The 21,551-nt window shown below is 49.8% G+C and overlaps 2 protein-coding genes across 2 annotated transcripts in view; both read right to left on the reverse strand.

The window, feature by feature from the left end:
• The window catches only part of Sptbn5 (spectrin beta, non-erythrocytic 5), a 40,254-nt gene extending 32,087 nt beyond the window's left edge, over positions 1-8,167 (reverse strand). The window contains exons 1-8 of the mRNA XM_028766843.1: positions 8,057-8,167; positions 7,732-7,899; positions 5,616-5,732; positions 3,941-4,098; positions 3,258-3,486; positions 1,839-2,470; positions 543-681; positions 209-441 (exon numbers count right to left, since the gene is read on the reverse strand). Coding sequence (XP_028622676.1) covers positions 209-441; positions 543-681; positions 1,839-2,470; positions 3,258-3,486; positions 3,941-4,098; positions 5,616-5,732; positions 7,732-7,899; positions 8,057-8,167 — 1,787 coding nt within the window. The remainder of the gene's footprint in view (positions 1-208; positions 442-542; positions 682-1,838; positions 2,471-3,257; positions 3,487-3,940; positions 4,099-5,615; positions 5,733-7,731; positions 7,900-8,056) is intronic.
• Positions 8,168-12,395: 4,228 nt separating this feature from the next.
• The window catches only part of Ehd4 (EH domain containing 4), a 66,198-nt gene continuing 57,042 nt past the window's right edge, over positions 12,396-21,551 (reverse strand). Inside the window, exons 5-6 of the mRNA XM_028767083.1 lie at positions 20,161-20,325; positions 12,396-14,767 (exon numbers count right to left, since the gene is read on the reverse strand). Of these exons, the coding sequence (XP_028622916.1) occupies positions 14,231-14,767; positions 20,161-20,325 (702 nt within the window). The 3' untranslated portion in view covers positions 12,396-14,230. The remainder of the gene's footprint in view (positions 14,768-20,160; positions 20,326-21,551) is intronic.

Genomic DNA, 21,551 nt, shown 5'->3' on the forward strand with positions numbered 1-21,551 from the left:
GGGAAGAGTAGAGAATGGAGAGGGGGTTGCCCACCTGATCAGATGTGCCCCTTAGGCACGATTTTCCCAGAATGGGAAAAGGCCGAGGCTTGGGGGCTCAGGGGTAGTGTAGAGGAAGTTGCCAGACCAGGATTTCTGCTTGGGCAGGAGATGATTGAAGTTACAGGAAGGTTCTACGGACAGTTGAGGAGTTGAAGCAGACCCTTACCGGGCTCTGACAAGAGACACCAGGCTGTGGTGGAGCTCTCCCAGTGCTAGGGCTTTAGCCTGCAGCATCTGCACACTGGGGGCCTGGGAGGAGCCCAGCTCTGCCGTCTGGTGGACAAGACGATTCACATGGGTCCTGTGGGCTGACACCTGGGCCTCCAGCAGGTCATGGCTCTGCAGCAGCAACACTATGTCTGCCAGCTGTTGCCCACAGGCTGTGGAGCTGGCCAACACCTGGCCAGAGATGCGTGGTCAATGCATCGCCAGGTGCGGGATAGCTGTGCCCATGAGTGTTGGGAAAGGACCTCCCAGAGTTCAGCTGATCTACTGCCCACCTGCAGCTCCCCAAGCTGGTCGGTGGCAGTCTCCACCTCCTGCAGCAGAATCAGCACAGCCCGTGTGCCTGCCATGTGCTTCCTCTCCTCCTGTAAACACTGCAGGAGCCTCCGCCAGCGCCCAGTGATCTCCTTCTGCCTAGATAGCAAGAGGAAAGGGTGGTCTACCTCAGGTTGGGGCAAGGAAGCTTGTCTGCCTGGAACAGTGGCACCTCTGGAGCCAGGGTAAGGTACAGATGTGGACAGCCTGGCATGGGTGGTTAGGCAGAGTGTGTTAACCATCAGAAGGGAGCCTGGAAGGTTGAGATGTTCACACACAAACACACACACACACACACACACACACACACACACACACACACACTAGTCCCTATCTCTATAAATGAACACCATCTTTCCAGCCACACAGACAAAAACCATGTTGGCTCAGATTCTTAATCCCAGTCTGTTTGCAAATCCTGTTTGGTACTATCTTCAAAATACATCCATTGATCTGGGCAATCACAACTGTAGTCTCAGGATACAGGAGGAGAGGCCTAATTGCCAGTCTCAAGGCCAGCCTGGTCTATATAGTAAGTTCTGTCTCTGTGATACCCTGTCTCAGAATCAACATAGAAAGTTGTGTTCAGAATGCCACCACTGTATCACCTCACTGCTTTCCGTCAGGATTGTACAGCGGCTTCATAACTAAACGGGCCTGGCCCTCTGCCTGCCCGTCACAGCATCCACGTGATCACTGGTACAAATGTTACAGCGTGTCACTCCTATGGCAAGACTCCCTGATTTCCTAACTTTCTGAGGAAAAGGAAAAAAAAATCAAACCAAATGCCTTTGCTTTACTATTTAAGGCCCAGTCTGTCCTCCATCTCTCCCCTCCCTGGCCCCATCCCCTCTGACTTGGTCATGTGACCACTGCCCACCATTGCTACTTTTCAACCTTGTAAGGGATACAATCACTTTGGTGTGCTGTTCTAGATGTTCCCTCTGCCGAGGCCAGTCTGTCCTCCATATATGCATAACCAGCTCCCTCGCTTATATCTCTGGGCCACGCCCACTTCCAGAGGCTCTTCTCTGGTGAGTCTGCTTATTGAGTGTGCTAGCTACTCAGAGGCTACCCAGAAAGAACCATGCTTTACCAGAAGAGGTAAGTTATACCTGGTGGTGAACTTATGTGTCCATGGGAGATTGATTATCTCTTAAGAGTGAACTTTGACTCCACAAACCACCTCGCTCTTCTGTGTGTTGTAGGGAGGCTTTGGCTTTTTGTGAGGGTGGGCTTACTTGCTTGGACCTCACCTGCAGGCCACATCTGGCCAGCTGTGATACTCTTCCTGTTGGAGGATATCTGCCATCTCGCCCAAGGCCTGGAAGCGCCCTTCCTGGGGCAGGATGCCAGCCTCCAGCATGCTCAGCCTCTGAATGGCTGCCTCTACTGTGGCTGGGTCAGTGAGGGAGGCTCTGGCCTGGTCTAACATCTGCTCTGCATCATTTAAAAAGCTTTCCCGGTGGGATGCCTTGGATTGAAAGCGGCGGGCCAGAGTGTCCAGTCGCTCCAGCTGTAGCAGCCTTTGCTGCATGGCCTGGCTCCTGGAGGCCTCTACCCTCTCTAGTTCTGCCCAGCGCTGAGCCAGTTCTGCAGGACCCAGGCCCTCTCGAGGTAGGAATGGCCTTCGGTTTTGGGCTCGGAGTGTTGTCTGTAGCTGGAAGAGCAGGGCCTCTGTGGCTCCTCGCTGTTGCAACCGAGGTGGCTTTTCCTGCATACGGAAGGAGGCAAAGGCTGCCAGTAGCTGGCGCATAGCAGGTAGTGAGTCTGGGAAGCCCCGAGCTTCCAGCTGCATCTGCTTCTCCTCAATCCAGCAGAGCAGGTCAGCCACCAGCTGCTCGTATTGAGCCTGCAGTGCCTCCGTCTCCTGCAGCTGCAGCAGGATCTGGTGGAGGGCAGAGCACTGGTTAGGCTACACTTGAGGTGGGCCTCAGAGTGAAAGCCCCACCACCAAGTGCTAAGTGCCAGCCCAAGTTGTCCCCATAGGATGACATTTCTTCTCTTGGCTGAGGCTACACTAAAACATCTCCCCTCCCACCCTGCAGAGGGGCAGGGGCATTATACACACAGACCCAAGAGACTACAGCACTCTGTCCACAACTGGGCTGAGAGCACGTCTTGCCTTCCTCCACCTAATTTTGCCCCTTCGACCTCATCTGCAGGTTGAGGCCCTATAGGTTGTTCTTCTTGCCTTTTCTTTCCTGTGCCCCACTCCCTAAATCAGTTTATAGTTTTTGACTCTAAGGACTATAAGACACTAACCCTGAGGACAGCCCTTCCAGGTCTCAGCTTCTGCCCTAGCATTTACGGTATAGCCCCCTAAAAGCATGGACTCAGTGTAGTCCCTGCTCAAAAGAGCCTCTTCTATGCATGTCCTTTAAGACTTGGCTCTGTAAGCCTTTTAATCCTATTACAAGTTTAACAGTTTTTGAGGGCAGTGGAGGCGGAAGTCCAGAAATAGTCACTGCTCTCCTGGCTTCTCATGTGTGCCAGGCACCGTGCTAGGTACTTGACTAACTCTCCCGTGGATGCTCAGCCTTCTGTCATTCAGGAGTTGTCACCTCCGTGTCACAAATGGAGCACAGACAAGTGAGGCCATTTGGCCAAGGCCATGGAGCCAGGAAGGCATAGGGACAGCCAGTCAGACAGACCTGCCTCCCTTTACTACCAACCTTAGCCAGCCGCCTCTGGGCTGTCTGCCCCTGCTGCAGGCGGGAGAAATAGTGGTAGTATTGAGACACATAGGTCATGATGGAGCATTCATCTGGATGCAGGGCTGCCACATCCTCAGGGTCCAGCAGCTGTGCGATACCTAGTTGCTGCTCAGCCACACGGAAGGCAAAGGAGAGGTTGTATAGAGGGCGGTCCAGACTCAGTGAGCCATAATCCAGCAGGTCCGGCCTGGACAGAGAACAGGAAGGATCCTCAGAAGAGCCTTTTGGCCTGCTTATGTTAGCTGTCCACTGTTATTGTGACTGTTTTCCTTTGATCGTTCTGTATTCCTCAGGCCGGAGTATAAGCAGGACTTGATAGGAGGGAGGGTTACTGTGGTAGAAAAGCTAGGACACAGATGGGGTGGGGCACCCCCAAAAGGCAGACACTAGCTAGAGAGAGGGCAAGGAAGAGATGAGGCACAGGAAGTAGAGAAGGCAGGGGTCAAAGGCAAAGCTCCTGACTCTGGCACTGAAGAGAAGGAGGAGAGGCAGGCCCAGAGCAGGGCTCAGACCTAGATAGCCTCTATCTGTGGCCCACTCGTCCTTCTCTTTCCAGGCCCAGGGTATAGAGGATGCATGGAGCAGCATTCCAGCCTGAGGCTCTGGGCTCAGAGGGTGGAGGCTCAGACTTTAAGATGCACCTGTGAGCATGGAGCAGGGCATTAAAGCCAAGCCCGTCACTCCAGCTTCGGGAGAAGTCAGTGATGTCCACATTGGTGTAGCTGGCTGTCTTCCGCTGACACCACACCAGCAGGGCTTCCTTGGCAGACAGCAAAGCTGCACTGGCCCCAAACTCCTCCTGGCAGGACAGGGCAATGTGGTTAATGTGTGAGGTGGCTGGAAGGTGCAAGAACCTTCAGGGACACCTGAGACACTCCATGAAAGGGACAGTAGGGGAAATCCAAAGGAGCCTCTTCCAATAGCAGCCTTTATCTCTAGACCAAATCTCCAAGCAGTCTTCCCAAGGGGTCTTGGATGGATCCTCCGGGCAAAGGAAAAGTCTGATTTTTAAAAAAACTATCTTTTGAGGGATGACAACTTGGTTAAGTGTAGTGTAAGTGGCCAGGACCATAGAAGAGCTACACATCATACATATTGTGCAGGCACAGCCATAGGGAGGTGCGGCCTGACTCCGGCTATGGGATCTTGTCTAAGTTGCAGGCCGATGGTCTAACACTCCAGGTTTAAAAAGGAGTTTCCTTTTCCCCGTAATGCCATTTTTAGTATACTATTCCGTTCCTTTCTCATGCTTTCCCACCGCGTGGCCCAATCTTGGTCTCAAGGCCCTTCCTCCTAATAAAGCTGATTCCTGAAGAGTAATTATGTGTCTGCTTCTCTCATTAACAACAGTCCTTCCGATGGGCTAGCCACAGAGCTAACTGACCTGAGGCCTCACAGGATAGAAGGTGGGGCTCCCTACAGTCCTGTCATTGGGCTCTGCAGGCCAGGCACGAGGCCTTGTCACTTCAGCACTCCGTGGCAGTTACTGTACACCTCATACATTGCTGAGGTGAAGTCTCTTTATATATTTCATTTCCTCTGTTGGTGCCAGTGAAGTGTGTAAGAGAAGCTAGGACACTGCTCAGGATCCCAGCTAATCAGGGAAATGGCCTGAGGTGGCTGCAGAGGGCCCCGGGAATCAAACTCATGTTGTTAGGTTTAGCGGTAAGTGTCTTTACCCACTGAACCAATTCATGGGCCTCCACATGGTGAGTTTTGAGAGGCCTTCTCGGTGTGTCAAACCCACAACTTTTAAAACTAAGGTCTTAATCTCCAGCTTGTCTTCCACAACTCACTGTCATGGAGCTGAGGGTGATTCATAGAACAGAAACTTGATAGATACAAGGACATTATGCTTATATTTTCTGAGCCAGGTGTAGGGCAAAAGGAGGGGTAGGAAAAGATGGAAACCATGAAAATACTGTTTGAGTGTTCTTCAAGATCCTGGAGACATTGCAAACCTCTGACCTAGGGTCCCTTTATATATCTGATTTCCTCTGGTGGCACATTATACTGTAGTGAAGGTGGCAGGGATTCAGTGCCAAATGACAGTTCAAGAATGGCAGTGGCAGATGGCCAGCCACTCTGCCTCTCACCAGTGAGTGACTAGTTCCCAGTCAGGATGAAGAATTCTAGCTCTTATTTCAGCACACAGCAACATCCTGGGTCCTTTGCCCCTGGATGAAGGGTGAATATTCATTCAATATTCATTCAACACCAAGGGATCATCAACATGGGTGGAACAGCTCTGCCGCAGGGGTCTGAGCTGAAGCCAGGGCTGGTCCAGGCCATGAGGCACTGAAGCTTGAGACATACCCTGTCCAAGGAGATGTGGGAAATCTGGAAACGCAGAATGATGATCCAGAGGAGTCCAAGGATGAGTGACTGGTCTCCATCCACAATGTTCTCTGGCCCAATGAAGGGTATGGGCACCTGTGGGCACAGTTGATTGGGCTAAGCCTACGGTCATGAGAAATCTGAAGTCCAGGAGGCTGTGAGGTGGGAGGGGCCTGGCTCTTCCAGCAGATGCCCCACAGGGAGAACAGGCAATGAACAATGGCAGGGGAAGGATGGCTGTGACATTGGTCCAAGCCTTCACTGGTGTTCTCTAAGCAGATAAACTAGACTGGGCCACTGGGGAGAGGACCTTCAAAGGTGGTGCAGAAAAATGAGAGTTCTCAAGTGAGCTACCTCAACACAGCCAATGTCTGCCTCCTCCTCCTCCTCCTCCTCCTCCTCTTCCTCCTCCTCCTCTTCTTCCTCTTCTTCCTCCTCCTCCTCCTCCTAGTGTTGCTGCATCTTAAGGGGGTGCCTGGGTCCCTGGATCACTCCCAAACCTCAGTCTCCAACCAGGGTCTCATCTCCAGCAGAACTATTAGAAGTTTAGAGTCCCCAGACCCACCCAGACAGGTTCTCCAGAGCCCAGGCCCAGACTCAGTAATCTGCATCTGAGCAAACAGTGGGTGGCTCGTGGGCCATCGGGGTAAAACCTCTGGTCTAGCACTTGTTCCTGAGGGGGAGGACTGGTTAATTCAGGATGCGTACACATCAGCCTCACAGGATCTGCCAGTTACTCTCTGGCTCCACCATCTCTACGGAATCATGTGACACCAAGGCTGAAGAATTCTGAGATCAAGACTTTTGAGGTTTGCTTAAGGCATCCCTGGTACCTGATTCTAACACAGGCAGGCCTTGGTGTCCTTGCATAGGCTGGCTGTCTCAGCTGTCTGAAAGTGTTATCCCCCGGATGTCTGCATGATTATTCCCCTGTCTTCCTTTAAGCCTCTAGTTTCGTGTCGATTTCTCAATGTGGCATACTCCATCCACCTTACTTAAAAAACTGCATTTTTTTCTCCCACCTAAACAAACCCATCTGCTCTCATCCATGTCATGGTGGGGGTGTTGGTTTTGTTCCCTAGTACATTCTCAGTTCTTAGCATATGCTATGTAATAATGATGAGCTGAATGAAGAAAGGAGAGGCGCCCTATAAAACCGGAACAGCTGGGAGCTGACTGCTCGCCCTGTGAGTGAGCAGAGCTTCAGTAGACATTGTCCCCTGTGGGTGTACTCTCTTGTACCCACTGGTCTCTGAAGAATGCACCCATGTACTTCCCTTTCTCTCTGGCCCTCTCATCCTTCTGCATTCACCTTAGCTTGGAGCAAAGGAGAGCTTGCTTGCTCCTTCCAGGCTCTCCAGAGTCAATCCTCCCAGCTTTGAGTTTAGCAATAATGACGACAGGAGGAAATCAGCCAATATTCAGGCCTTTGATGTTATGGCTGTTGGCATGTGTGTTTACATATGTGTATTTGTCTTGGGATACCACACATCCAGTTACCATGCTATGTTACTTAGGGTAGCCCCAACTTGAGATCTTCCTACCTCAGCTTCTTTAGTGCTGGGATTAGTGATGTTAACCACCACACTCAGCCTAGGAATTGCTCAATAACTGACTCTAGGAGAAATCAAAGTTGTGGTATAGCTGTGCTTGGGGTAACTCCCTTGTCCGGTGTTGATTACAGTTCTCTGAGACATCAAGAACATTGAGTGTCAGTGACCTGCTGTATAATATAGCTCATAATGAAGCTGGGTGTGGGGGTACATTCCTGAATTTCTCTGTGTCCAGCTTTATGAAATGAGAAGATTAAGGACACTCAGATTCTTTCAGCCAAGAACCCTGAGATTCTCCCTCATTAGACAGTGATGCTTTCAGTCCTGATAGAGTTATAGACTGTTCCTGCTGTGGCCAGCTGGTGGCTGTCTAAGCCAAGTGTACAGGGCAAGGAGAACTTGGCTACACCTCTAGAGCCTCAACTGCACATGTAGTATTCAGGCCCAGGTCTCCTGTTCTGCCTGAGGCCTAGGCTTCGTTTCATGACCTCTGGTTCCTGCTCACCCAGCTCTCCACCCAGAAACACCCTCCCAGAACAAACCTTGGCCCTGAGGAAGGCCAGGGCATGGCTGTTGTTCTCCAGGAAGTGCACACGCAGGCGGCCTGGACTGGGAGCCGGTAGGACCTCCCCAGAGATAAGTTCTAACAGCCGCAGTAGGTGGGCACCGTCAGCAAGCTCTTTGTACAGGTTCTGGATCCTGATGCCCACCTGAGGAGTGGATTGAGGCAGATGTGGGGGTCATCCCAGCATTTTCTGCACACCCCACTTTAAAGCCTGGGAGGGGTAGGCCAGAATAGCTATAGGTAGATGATTTCTCAGCAGACCCCCAGGTCACTGGCCAGAACTGAAAGTACTCAGACCTTACCCGTCCTAGTCGGAAGATGTTATTGATCCATTTGGTGAAGGTCTTCTTCTGCATGTGTGCATGCTGAGCCTGGAGCTTGCGGACATGGCCTATCTCATACTCAGAGTCCATGGCCAAACTTGAATTCATCAGGGCTGAGCATTGGGCCTGGGTCTCCTCGTTAGGGACACTGTAGCTAAGGAAGTGGAGGGTTGATGGGACAACTAGCCTTTGAGCCTATAGCTCTTTGAGGGTGAATGGCAACTGGACATTTCCCCATGTCTGGAGGTGGTGGAGGCATGGGGACTGGGAAGGACTGTGGATACTGGTGACCCTCCCTCCTGCCAGGAGTCTGAGGCTCTATCTTGCCACAGTGTCCCCATAAAGGACAGAAATTGTGGACTGGAACCTAAGCAAGTAAGAAGTCTGACTGGTAGCCTGCACTTGAATGACCCAGAGTCACCCCATCCCAACTTTCCAGATTCTACTACTGCTAGTCCTGTCACCACAGCCATTGGCCCCTGCTCCTTGGAAGGCAGAAGGAAGATAAAAGCTGCTCACCTTGGTGGTTGATGTCCAGGTCCTCATTAGGAGGCCCCACTGCTGGATGGAGATACAAGAAAGCAAAGCCTGGGGAGTGAGGGAGGCGACCAGAAAGGTCAGGCTGGAGTCACAGTATGGCCCTCCCCATTGCCAGCCTGTCAGCACACAGGCAGCATTGTCCTCCCACCTGCTACAGGGCGGGGCTGAGACAGGAGAGGGTGGCTCAAGAATGCTCTAGGCTCATTGCTAGAGGGCCTCCTCCTTCATCCTCTACCCTACCCCCTGGCTGCTTCCACTGCTGGCAGGTGAGGAGGGTCTTGGCTCTGATGGTCTTGTTGGCTCTAGTGAGAACATTGCAGGATGCTGAAATCTAATGAGAGGTATCCATGACCGGGACTTCTGGCTGAAAGCTGTGGACTCACTTTCTCTTCTGCACCCCATCCTAGGATGAAGACAGCTTCTCCCTAACTGGGAATAGCCATAGGGAGCTGTAGTGTCCTGGGCTTAGCTTCCCAGGTCTTGAATAGATCTGGGCCACAAGCTCAGTTTAGCTTGTATTAGCCCGTACTGAGCCTGGGTCTCAATACTTAGCTAAGTATTGAGAAGCCAGTGACAGAAGAATTGTGACAGAAAGTACCTGGGGAAGCAGCTCCTGCTCACAGCTCCCCTGTGAGCAACCACCCCCTTCCCACATGCTTCCTGCCAGTAGTCTTGCTCTCTTCTCATAAGCTATGGCCACAGGGACACTTCCCTGAGGTGCTGCAGCTCTCCCTCCCCACCCGAGTCAACAAAGACATTCACACACAACCATCTCAGAGACTGGGACCCAAGTTTAGTTAGTTGTAGGTAACCACCAGTGTGGGGCTGTGGAACCCGGGAGTGTTTGGCCACGCCCCCAGAAACCTGACATGAGATCTCCATGTAACGTAAGGCCCAGGTAGAGGGCGGGGGGGGGGGGGGAACAGGTCTCTGCCTCAAGATTTACCTAAAGGCCCTGGCCCCGCCCCTCTCCTGCTTATAACATAAGGAGACCTCTCTTGGCATTTTTTGGGAGAGCTTGTCACCATCTAAACTCATTGTGCTCACTCTTCCTGACTGTAGCACAAGCCCTCTGCATGGGCTTCCTGGTGCCCGAGACTACGGTCAGCTCTAAGGAAGATTCTAGAGGAAACTCTACAGTTTTCCAGGCCCAGTTCCTGTTTTGTAGGGGAAGCTTTGTCTTCAGCCATAGCATCCTAAAGGTGCCTAATCTCATCTACAAGGGAAAGCTTCATTGGAAAAGCCTTCTGGGTTTGAGGGACTCTGGCCTCAGCCCCTCCAGGTTTTTGAGGTCTGAGGTCAGACAGAACTGTACCATGCTTTGTTGGTAGGTTTAAGTAGAGGTGACTGTTTAGTTGAGGTGACTGTTTTAGTTGTTTGATGTGGGACTGGAGAGATAGCTCAGTGGTTAAGGGCACTGGCTGCTCTTCCAGAGGACCTGGGTTCAGTTTCCAACACCACAGGAGACTTAGAACCATCTGCAACTCCAGTTCCAGGGTATCTGGTGCCCTCTTCTGGCTTCTGCAGGCACCAGGTACTCAAGCAGTGCATATGCATACAGACAAGCACTTGTACACATAAAGTAAAATAAATCTTAAAGAAAATGTTGTTGGATGGGACTAGAGGGCTGCTGTCCTTCCCATGCTGTCCCCCTGGCTCAGCGGCAACTAAAGCCACTGCATATTGTACACGGAACAGCTCCTCTGCCTGTGAATGATTAAGCCCTTGGTGAAAAGGTCAATGGTCTTTGAAATCTTTGTCAAGAGACTGAACTTTCTGTTTGCACTGGACTGAATGATATAGATGGGTGTATTGGCCATAACTGAAAAACAGTCTAGCAGGAACAGGACTTCAGGTGCTGTTTGCTCCAGCATCCCAAACATTTGTCACTGCAGATCTGGGTTTCCTATGCCTTGCTCAATGCCTCCTCTCTGCCAGCCCAGTCTCCTCCTTTCAATACCTTTACAGCATTGTATCTATACGGCCCCTGCTTTACATTACAGTTCTAGAGAAGAGGGACTATGTGGGACATCTTCTTAAGTGCTGGGGTGGTGGCTGTTGAGAATTGAATTGGCAAACACATGTTGAACTGGTATCTGTGACGAGGGGGAATAAAATACTCCAATTGGCTTAAGCTAATCAGGATCCACCCTGGAAAGAGAAGAGGAGTCTATTCTACCCAAACCTCATGGCTCTGGGTAAGAATGAAAAAATAACATGTTATGCTAAATGACAATCCAGGCTGGCATCATCACAAGGTTACATGGGTGACAGAGGAAAAGCCCAATGCCTTCCAAAGGTGGTGTACACCTGAGAGGTGTAGAACCTTGAGGTGCATGAGATAGGTCTGCATCTCAAGAATGTGCTCAGAGTTGTCCCCCACCCCAGTAGTACCCACCCTCACAGTCCTTCAGCCTGGGCTTTCCACCTCTCGGGTTAAGTATGAGACCTCTTTCCCAGAGAGGATGTGGGAGGAATTGGGGTTACATAGGGATGGCATGGAGAAGAGGTATACCTCTCTGGTATACCTTTTAAAATGGACCCAAGGGACCACTTACCTCTTGAAAAGTACATAGCACATTACAAGAAGCCAGTGACAGTGGGATTGACACTTTTAAGTAAGATTTTAAAGGATAGAGGCATTGTGTGATTTACTGTTGCTAAATACTATGTACCTAATATGCTCTTGAATTGAGCCATGGATTACTTGAATAGACTCGGGGTACCTGTTCTGGGGTCCTGTCTGGGGTCCAGGTTGAAATGATGTTACCTGGCTATCTGCCTACCCTAAGAGCAGGGCTATGTCTACAAGCTCATTTCTTTTTCCTTGGGCTCAGCAGAGCTTCACTGGAAGGCAAGAACGGCAGGACACAGCGGAAGAGCTTCCTTCCCCTCACCTTCAGAGGGTCTCGTGATCCAATGCGTGGTAGTTACAAATAGGGTCTTTAGAACCAGGGAGAGCACCAAGTAAGTGAGTGGTCAGACTTACATACCTCTGTTTCTCTCAATATGTAAACATGCTGAGGTGGCTTCTTTGAAAACCAGGGTGATGTGTTATGGTGGGTTAGATATGAAATGTACTGAAGGCGTGGTCAGTAGAGAGGTGACTGTGTCAGAAGGGTTCTGAATTTATCCATGGACGAAGGCAAAGGGATAAGAAAGCAGGTCACTGAGGTGTGTCTTTAAAGACTGTCTTGGGTCTCTGCTTCTTGGCTTCCAAAAGGAAACAGCCTCCTCTGTAGGGTGTTTCTGCTGCTATGGTATTCTGCCTTACCTCCAGCTCACAGCTGACCTCTGCACTGACTTCTCTCAAGCTATTGGCCAGTTTAAACTTTCCCTCCTTGAAACTGAATTCTGTCAAGTATTTCTGTGACACAGAAAACCGACACGAGGGTGGGACAATACAGAGTGAATGTATGCATGAGGCCGGAGGAGTATTTGAACAGTCTAGGAACTGTGCATTGGTCCTGAGAAAACACAATCTTTCATTTTATCACCATTTCTGGTGCTTTTCCTTCTGGTAAAGTTATTATGATGAATAAGAGAATGTTACAAAAATTAGACCTACAATTTTTTTGTTGTTGTTCAAGAACATCACTGGGTCAGAGCAGGGTAAGGCATAGCTGCTAGGCTTCTCCCAGCAGAAGGTGGAGAGGAGTGGGGAGGGAGACCCCAGAAATCTTAGCCTGCTGTCCCTAGAAAGGTCTCCTCTGAGGTTCTGCATAATAGCCACTTGGTCATATCTACATTGAACATAGAGACACATTTTAGAGACAGATTCATGAGACATCCATTTGTGATTATATTTAGGTAGATATACGCCAACTGTGCAGAGAGAAAGCAGAAGACAACTGGGAGGAAAGGCAGGCCTCCCAGGCATCATCACTCTGTGGACACCAGGGTCCTCACACACAGAAATGCCCCATTTGGTTACAGCCCCAGGATCAAACATTCACCTATGTGTGTCCAATTAGTAAAAACACACTTTCAGAGTAAAGTGCACACCATGTTTCTCTTAAAACCATTTAGAAGGTAAGATAGGGAGTGTGAATGGTGGCATAAGTATTTCTGTTTTACACAGACTACCTTAAAATTACTACCTTAAAATTAACGATGTAGTTCAGGCTGGCTTCACACTCGTGGTAATCCTCCTACATCTGCCTCCCAAGTGCTGGGATAATAGGTGTAAGCTTTTAGCATTTTCTCTTAAATCACCGGTTCTGACTCTGAGGTTGCCAGACGCAGGTAATTAGGGGTTGGAGTATGTTTTTGTGAAGATTCAGGGGTAGTGTTCATTCATTCATTTCTGGCGCTGTTGGGGCTGGGCCATGTGGTCACTATGTGCTGTGATCCTACTTGGTAAGTGGTGATGACAGTGTTCCTCAGCTGTGCCACAGAACAGGGTATAGTAGGAGGCAGCCTCTGTGCCTGAATAAGTGGGTCAGAGAAATTCAAGGGCTTGGGAAAGAACACTGAAGAGCCAGAAGCAGCCCAATCCTGGCCCCAGACAGGCACTCCTGATGTGAAGTGCACAGCCTGGAAGAAAAGGTGTTACAGAGATTTCTGCAGAGAGGCTTCATCTTGTGAGGAAAACACAACTGGATACCATACAATGCATTTTTTTCTTTAAAAATCAAACGGCATCAATCACCAAGACACTGATCTCTTCCACTAATAGCTCAGGATGGGGCTGGTCTCTCTTTACCTGGGTCCGAAGGCTCTGGGACTCTACACAAATCAAAATATGGCTTTATTGAATTGAAATTCTGCCACCTACCAAAAAACCTTAGGGACATTCAGTGGTCAAAGGGAACACTTAGTGACAGATGGGGACTGTTTCTTTTCTTAAGTCTGATAAATTGACTGCTGCAAACTATTGGTGAAATGAAAAGAAAAGCTAATTCTCAGACTTCAGCATGATCTGAAGGTCTAGAGGTCTTGCCAGGGGCTGGCAGTTTGTAAATTCCAAATTCCTAACTGAATCCAGCTTTGCTGGGAGGGAGGCTTGGCAGCAGGCTCTGGGACAAGACAGGCTCTCCTGGCCTGGCTGCCTATTCTGATGAGGACTACAGATGGGCCCAGAGATATGGCACATCCTCTTTCAAACCTGGGTATTAGCCTTCTCTTTGGTGTCAGTCTATGGAGAGCAGAAACTCTCTGTTCTGTTCCTTTCCCCTCTAGATAGAGCAGGAAACACAGTAAGAAAAATAACTTAGGTCATTTGCTGCTTCTCATTGCCCTCTGAGGGACAGAGACATTCTCGGTGACTTATTGTCCAGCACAGCTCTGAAGACTCTAGTGAGTCCCTGGCTCATTCCCTGAGTCCTCAGAGTTTGCCAGTCTATGTCACACCTACATTCTTCTTTGGATAACTTTTTTCTTACTCTTTTATCTCCATATCTATATACTGCTCTTCTTAATATTTTGATAGAAACTTAGGGATTTTAGAGGTATAAGGACCTCATCTAGTGCCCAGGATCTGCCCTCCCTGCCCTACATATGAGGAAACTGAGTCACGGAAAGGACGGAACCTTGGCCAAGGACATTCAGCGAGTCAGTGGCAGAGCAGACTTCAGGCCCAGGTTCCACCCCTCCCACCCCAGCTGTGTACCCTCAGTCAGCCTTTGACAGGGACTTCCTGTGAGAGGGAGGCACAAGGTGTGGGGGCAGGCTGTTCGGGAGCTCATAGCCATCCAACTTGATCTTGATGAGGTGCTTGGCCAGTGCAAACTCCTCCTCATCCAGCATGCCGTCGCAGTCACAGTCGGCCAGCTTCCAGATCTTGCCCAAGACACTGTTGGGCAGCTTGGAGGTCACCATTTCCTTCTTGGCATTGACACCTGATATCTTGCCATTGATAGGTGACAGTGTATAGAAGAGTTCGTCATACACAGGCTTGTCCTTAGCCACGACCCACTCTTCCTCATCAGCACCCTCCTTGGCCCCCTCCCCATAGCCCTGGTTGAAGGGCCCCTCTGTGGTGCCATCAAAGGCACCACCCTGCACCATTTGTGTGGGCATGTTCATCTCCTCCTGGCTGATGAGGCTCATCAGGGATGAGATCTTGTTGGTCAGCATGTTGTCCACAGCCTCGATCAGTTTGGGCTTCAGTGAGTGGAACTTGGTGAAGTCATAGTTCTCAAGCTGTTCCTACAGGAGGGGAAACCAGATCTGGTGTTATGTTCTCTGCAGGAGGCCCTGGAGGGAATGGGGTCTCCCTTAAAATGGACATCCTACCACACCCTGTGCCACTGAGAAGACCTCTTGGCTGGGACACCTGTGTCCAAGCTCACCAGACGCAAGAGGGGCTTAGAACAAAAACAAGCTTCAGGGTTGAGATGTGGCTTTGTGTGGAGTAGCTGCTGTCTCTGTGGCTGCAGGAGTCACAGTATCCTCCTATGACTGTGAAAAAACCCTCTCACCTGCCCTTAATGCCTTGGAGAATTCGTTTGCTCTCAGAAAAGTTCTGCCACACACATCAGTTACTTCCACAACAGTCCAGAGAGTGAAAAGAACAGCATTATAACCTTCTTTTATAATCACGGACTATCCAGGTGAATAAAGACTAGAGGCCATGTCTGGTCTTTACTATGCTTAGTTAGAAACTTAGGGACTATATTTAGAAAAAATTAAAAACAAACTCCAAAAAACTATCATTTGAGAGTTTTGAGCTGGCTGTGTGTGGTTCCAGATCTTATAATTCCAGCACTCAGAAAGCAGAGTCTGTAGAGTTGCTGCAAGCTTGAGGCTTCCCTGGTCTATATAGCAACACCCTGTCCCAACTGCTCTGGTTTCTGATTGAAAAGAACTTTGTTTTTTGATTATTTGAAAATAACAATGCTTGGGGCACATGCTCCTTGCTTTAACCTCTTAGGAATGAACCTAGAAGGCTCCAGAACTGGAAACCTGTAGAAAAACCCCACAGAGAATGGTCTACAGAAGCTTCTTCAAGAGGATACCTGTCAGGGCTGTGGGGATCTTGTGGCTATAGACTAATCAGTTATTTCACAAGGATGGACAAATGAGCACAAGTTGAGACCTAGGCAGCAGGCTGGCATCACAGCCAGGTCACAATAGGTCTCCACCTCATCTCCTGGGAGAAGTGCCCTGTCAGCAGAGCACAGGCTCTAGAGAGGGCCAAGAAACTCAGTCACTGTCCTTCCAGGGTGGAGCCAGCTTCCCAGCAGGAGGGTCACAGAGGCTCTCTGGGTAGTGCTAGAAAGCCCGTGCTACTTAGTTTCTCTTTACTTTCTCATACACTCATACTTGTATCACCCACCACCCACCTACCCACCCACCGCTATCCACCCATGGGGTACCCACCCCTTATCACTGTCACATCGACTGATATGCATCCGACACTCTCCTAGGCCCAGGGATAGGCTCTGCTTTAAAGGAGCCTTGGTCACACAAGAGGAAGACATCAGCTATGCATGTTCAGTGTCTACTTTCAAAAGAGACTTGTGCAAAAAGGCTAACATGAAATACAGTGTCAGCAGGAAGGGAAAATGGAGTAATCAGAAGGGAGAAGGGACATCACACAGGTGTCTGAAGTTAAGAAAAGCTGTTTTCTTCAAACACATATGAACTCAGAATTCTGGGCTCCTCAGATACCTGGGGAAGACCTCATTTATTCACTGCTGTGACAGATGGAACTGTAGTTTTGCTTTCTCTGGCCTTGAACAGGGAGAACTACTTAGGGCTTAACATCAGCAGACTTAAAGATCTAGTGAAAAATGGTCTTCCTAGTAAATGCAGAAGCATTGAGAGAGAGAGTGTGAATGTGTCTCGTGTGCGTGTGCGTGTGCGTGTGCGTGTGTAGGTGCAGGCCTGTGTAGAGGCCAGAGGCAGCTGTCAGGCATGTTCTCTCAGTTGATCTTCTCTGGTAGGAGAACAAAAATTGTGATCTCCAGGGTGTGTGGCAGGGCAGGAGTTCTGCATTCACATTTGGAAGGAGAGCCCCAGCACTTAGACTGCAGAGGGGACAGAAAAGCTGACAACCTATTGTGTCTTCAGAATGGACCTCCCAACACACTTGCAAGCAGCCAGCATTGTGCCATTGAACCTGTTGTGATAAAACCTAGTAGTCTGCACCTGGCCGAGCCCTAGAGCAGACAGGCCTGCTATCTACAGTGAGTTCTGATTTCTAGATCTTGCATGCACACTGGCTGATCAGAGCCACAGGATCTAATAACCTCCACCCTCAGCACCAAACAGTGCTCTAGCACTCAGGCCTTCTGCTGACAGTGCCACAGCGAGGGCACAAAGGGGCCAGCCGCGGAGGAGGGACACAGGCCTTCCTACATACACATTCCAATGCTGCTGGGTAAGTAGTCCGAATTCCCCTGGGTACAGGGACACCTACCCTATCCTTGGGGACTGAGTCTCAGCCCTGAGCACACAGGGTACCTGTGTCTGGCAAACAGACATATGGAGATTACGTCTGCCACACTGTCTGCCAGCCTGCAGAGGACAGAAATTCTAGTGGCAGCTGTATGAAGAAACAAAGGGCAAACAGCCACAATTTTGCAGGACTGACTAGAAAGCAGCAGCTATGTCTACCCAGAAAGCACACAGGACATTAACTGTACACTCTGGTCCCTGTGGTCCTTACAGACCTGAGCAGAGGTGTGGAGAACGAGCTGCTGTCCTCTGCTGCTCAGGCATTGCAACTCACCTACACAGGGGTCAAATTCTTCAGGCCAACTGAGTGAGCAGTAACTGCATGGTGTTTCTAGTGTCCTCAAGTGGCAGGACAGTCATTGTGTAATAAGCCAGATTCCCTTAAGACAGGACACAGGGCAGACACAGGCAGCCTGTCCTGGCACCGAGGGAACCAAAACACACACTTGATTCAGTGTAACAGATGTGAGAGCCCTGACCAGGGGTGTTCCTCCTTCCGTTCCGTTCCGTTCCGTTCCGTTCCGTTCCGTCCCGTCCCCTCCCCTCCCCTCCCCTCCCCTCCCCTCCCCTCCCCTCCCCCTCCCCCCTCCCCTCTCCCCCCCCCCGCCCCCCAGCTGTCCTGTTCTGTCCTGTCCTGGAACTTGCTCTGTAGATCAGGTACTGGAATCCAACACACAGAGAAAGGTGTGCGACACCACTGCCCAGGAGAGCATAGACCTAAAACCAGCTGTGCCGAACCCTCTTCATGGCCCTGATGTCTACCCAGTTCCTGTTATCTCCAAACTTTAGCCTCTGCCTCTGTCCCCACACAGCTGGTGTCAGCTGAACGCCTGTTGCTGAGGATGGCAGATCCTCCACAGCCTCAGGGACAGGAGCATGTCAGCATGTAGTGACTGAGCCCCTACTGCATCCTAGAGCAGCAGCTCTCAGCCTGCGTGTCTGTCCCTTTGGATAGCCTGTATGTATATAAGATAGTTACATTACAATTTGCAACAGTAGCAAAATTACAGTTAATGAGTTAGCAACAAAATAATTTATGGTTGGAGTCACCACAAGAAGAAGAACAGTATTAAAGGGTTGTAGCATTAGGAAGGTTGAGAAGCACTGTTCTAAATGAAGGGGAGGCAGAGTGAGCATGACACAGTTACTGAACTCATGGAGTGACAGCCTTACGAAGATACACTGAGTCACAGACATAAAGTCAGTAATTACACTGAAGCTCACAGCATTTTCATGTTACAGCAAGGGGTGTGTCACTGGGACAAAGACTAAATTATTCTTGTCTTAAATGGCTGCCCACTGATATATTCCAGGGACTAGAACAATTCTTGGCTCAGTAATTAACATTTCCTGGATGAATAACGAAATGAATGCAAATGAACACAGCCTCTCTCAGGCTGCGATTCCCAGTTCTGTCTCAAGGCACTCCGCTCACCGAAGATGCTAAGTGTGGCTCCTGACCACGGGGATTATCAGCGTAGGGTTACACTCTCCAGCTGAATGAGCTGTTCCTAAAACTCTGCTTTCCCTAACTCCTTCCTTCCCCAGGGATTGTCCATTGTCCCAGCTCTGGGAGACCTGAGTGTCCTCTGACCCAGATGGGCCCGGATTAATTTTCACAAATAGACATAGGTTCAGTCTGTTTCTGTTATGGGAACCCACCTAGGGGCCACAGGCCCGAGGGGCTGAGTGGAGCTTCAGGGTCTTAGAGCAGTCACTCTGAGGTCTGGGCGGTGTAATAACACTAATGAGCACATACATGCTGTACTATGACATATGGTGGGTATTTCTTCATAATGTTCATATAAGTCAAGTTCCCTTCCAACCTGAAGTTCCTTATGAAGCGTATGAGGGAACAGCTGTTCTGCAGTTGGGCCATGGAGTGAAGGGCATAACCTAAGGTGTAAAACAAAGTCTCAGCTGGGCAGTAGGGGCACACACCTTTAATTTTAGCACTAATAGGCAGAGGCAGGTAGTTCTCTGTGAGTTCCAAGCCAGCCAAGACTACAAAGAATAACCCTGTCTCTAAGAAAAAAAAGTTGTCTCTGGGAAACAACACTAACCACCAGTCCTCAAGTTAGTTATCCTGTGGCCAGAAAAAAAGAAATTCGTCTTCTGAACAGAACACCCATTTTATTGCTAGAAAGAAAAAAAATATCTCTGTATTTGTCATAAAACAAATTCCCTCCTACTTGGTTGCCCAGTTCAGCCTTGATATGAGGGCTTCTGCCTTATTACATCGTGTTATGTTGTGTTCAGTCGGTAGCCTGGGAGGCCTGACGTTTTCTGAGAATAAATGGAAGAGTAGTGGATGGGCGGAGGGGGGAGTTGTGGAGGGGGAGGGGATTGGAAGGAGGGAGGGGAGGCTGTGGATGTATTGTATAAGAATAAATGTAAAAACTCAACCATTTGACTAGATTCTGCGACCAGAAGCACTCGACTTGACTGCAGACATAACAAGCTGCCAGCTCACCAGAACAGTGAGTCTCACCCCTCTCCCCTGCACTAGCCATGTCAGCATTTCATTTATTACAGCTGACCTCACCTCTGTTCCGCCCACTCCCTTCTTCCTCATCTCCCTCGGAGGCCAGTGGGGAAGTGAGTCCCAACCGCAGCGATGCACCCACTTTAGCTACTCTGTGTCGTGGAGTGAGTCACAACACTTGGTCTCAGGGGAAAACCTGTATTTAGTTTACCTAGTAGTTTCTTAAAAATTGAGACCAAGTTTGAAAGGTGATTTACATACAAATCTAGACTTTAGCTTCTTCTGACTCTGGGTTCATATTCCCATAACACAGTGACTCCTGGGCTAGACAGCGCAACCCCACATAGGCATGCCATGCATTCTTCAAGCTTCCTTGACCCACAGGGTCCCAGCAAGCTCCCACTCTACAACTGTGGAATCATTCTCCTTGTAGACAAAACTTTGGGACTGTCTACTGGATACGAGGAGACAGAGATGACACGTCTGTACCCCTCCTCCTGTTGCTATACAGCTGGTGGCTGTGGGCATGAGAGTTCATGTCGTGTGCTTTACAGAGAGGACTGCAGGCCTGTGCAGATGTAACCAGCTAGGCAATGTGACAAGGAATCGTAGTTCCTACAACCTCCTCATGACACTGTTATGGGTCTCCCAGTACCTGCATGGCCTTGACCTCAGGGAAGTCCCCTGCAGAAATCTGGTATTCTCGTTGCAGCTGAACATAGATTTCTGGAAGCCTGAAGATAAGTTCTCGCTTCTTATTTTCTTTTCCAAACATATTTGGCATCTCCTTCTTCAGGTAGCTGATGATGTAGGCATGGACCTGAGGGAATGTCAGGTGAGCACATCACACTTTAGAGAAGAGACAAATGAGACCCCAGTCCATGCCGAACTCTGGTCCTCAACCACAAGAGAAGGTGAGGAGCCAGGAGCCAGGCAGCCTAAGGGCAGCTAGAATGTACTTCCAGAGTTCCAGAGAGTGGCCTGGACTAGGTAATCTCAGAGCTGGACTTAAGGATAAGCCAGATCTGCTGAGACTACACAGGGAGCATGAGCAGAGAGAACCCCAATGTCCAAGGCTGGGTAAGGGGGAAGGCCCAGAACGACACAGGGAGGCAGGATGTGATAGATAAGGGATATGAGATGACATCTGAGTTGGACTCTGTGAAGAACAGTTAGACACCGTGAGTACAGCAGGAGAGAGGGCTAACGAGCTGGGTGTATATTTGGGGTGGGATGCACATGGTTCAACGCTGGGAGAGGTGGGCTGCACCCAGACCTTGCTCAGCAGGTATCAGGAGCCACTGGAGGAGGCACAGTGAGGCTTTGCTGACCTAATGCGTGCATGAATGATGGTTCTCCAGGGCCAGAGAAGCCAGAATAATGGTGAACTGTGTGACACTTGGCTGAGAACCAAGTGAGGTAAAGCTGCACAGAGACTGTCCTAGAGATTGTGTCTCCAAGTTTACTCCCAAGAAAGGGCAGCTGGCTGTACCCTCGTGTGTGGTGGTTCTGGTGTCTGGGCAGGAAGTGAGTAGACTCTAGCAGGACCGACCTCCACTGTGACTAACCAGAAAATGTAGAGAAAGTTGCACCTGTGGCCTGCAGGCACTAGGAAGTTAAAGAGGAGCCTGAGAGTGGTTCATGTACACAGGAACAGTGCCCTGTGAACCAGAGAGTAAGAATGATCACTGGGCATGCCTCAGCGGGCAGACTGCTGACATCTTCACAAGTGGCGCTAAGTGATCTCTGTATGAGAGCAGCTGCCTGTGACCAGGCTGGATGAAAAGCTCTCTCTGGGGAGGAAACCCAGATACATGAAAGGGAAGGTCCCCAACCCTCTAAGAGCCAGCCATCTCCCCGGCAGGGGACTGTTTGGCCTGTCACACCCTTCCCTTGTGTTCCCATTATTCCACTTACTTCCAACTTCAGCTCAGTAAGTTGTGTTCATTGCAAAAGTTTTCCTTACAGAATTTCAAATTTACAGAGTAATTCAGAAGCCAAATAAATAACTAAGATAGGAAAGGATAAAATAAATAACTAAGATAG

Source organism: Grammomys surdaster, unplaced genomic scaffold, assembly GCF_004785775.1.
Source record: "Grammomys surdaster isolate TR1022 unplaced genomic scaffold, NIH_TR_1.0 170, whole genome shotgun sequence".
NCBI classification, from domain to species: Eukaryota; Metazoa; Chordata; class Mammalia; order Rodentia; family Muridae; genus Grammomys; species Grammomys surdaster.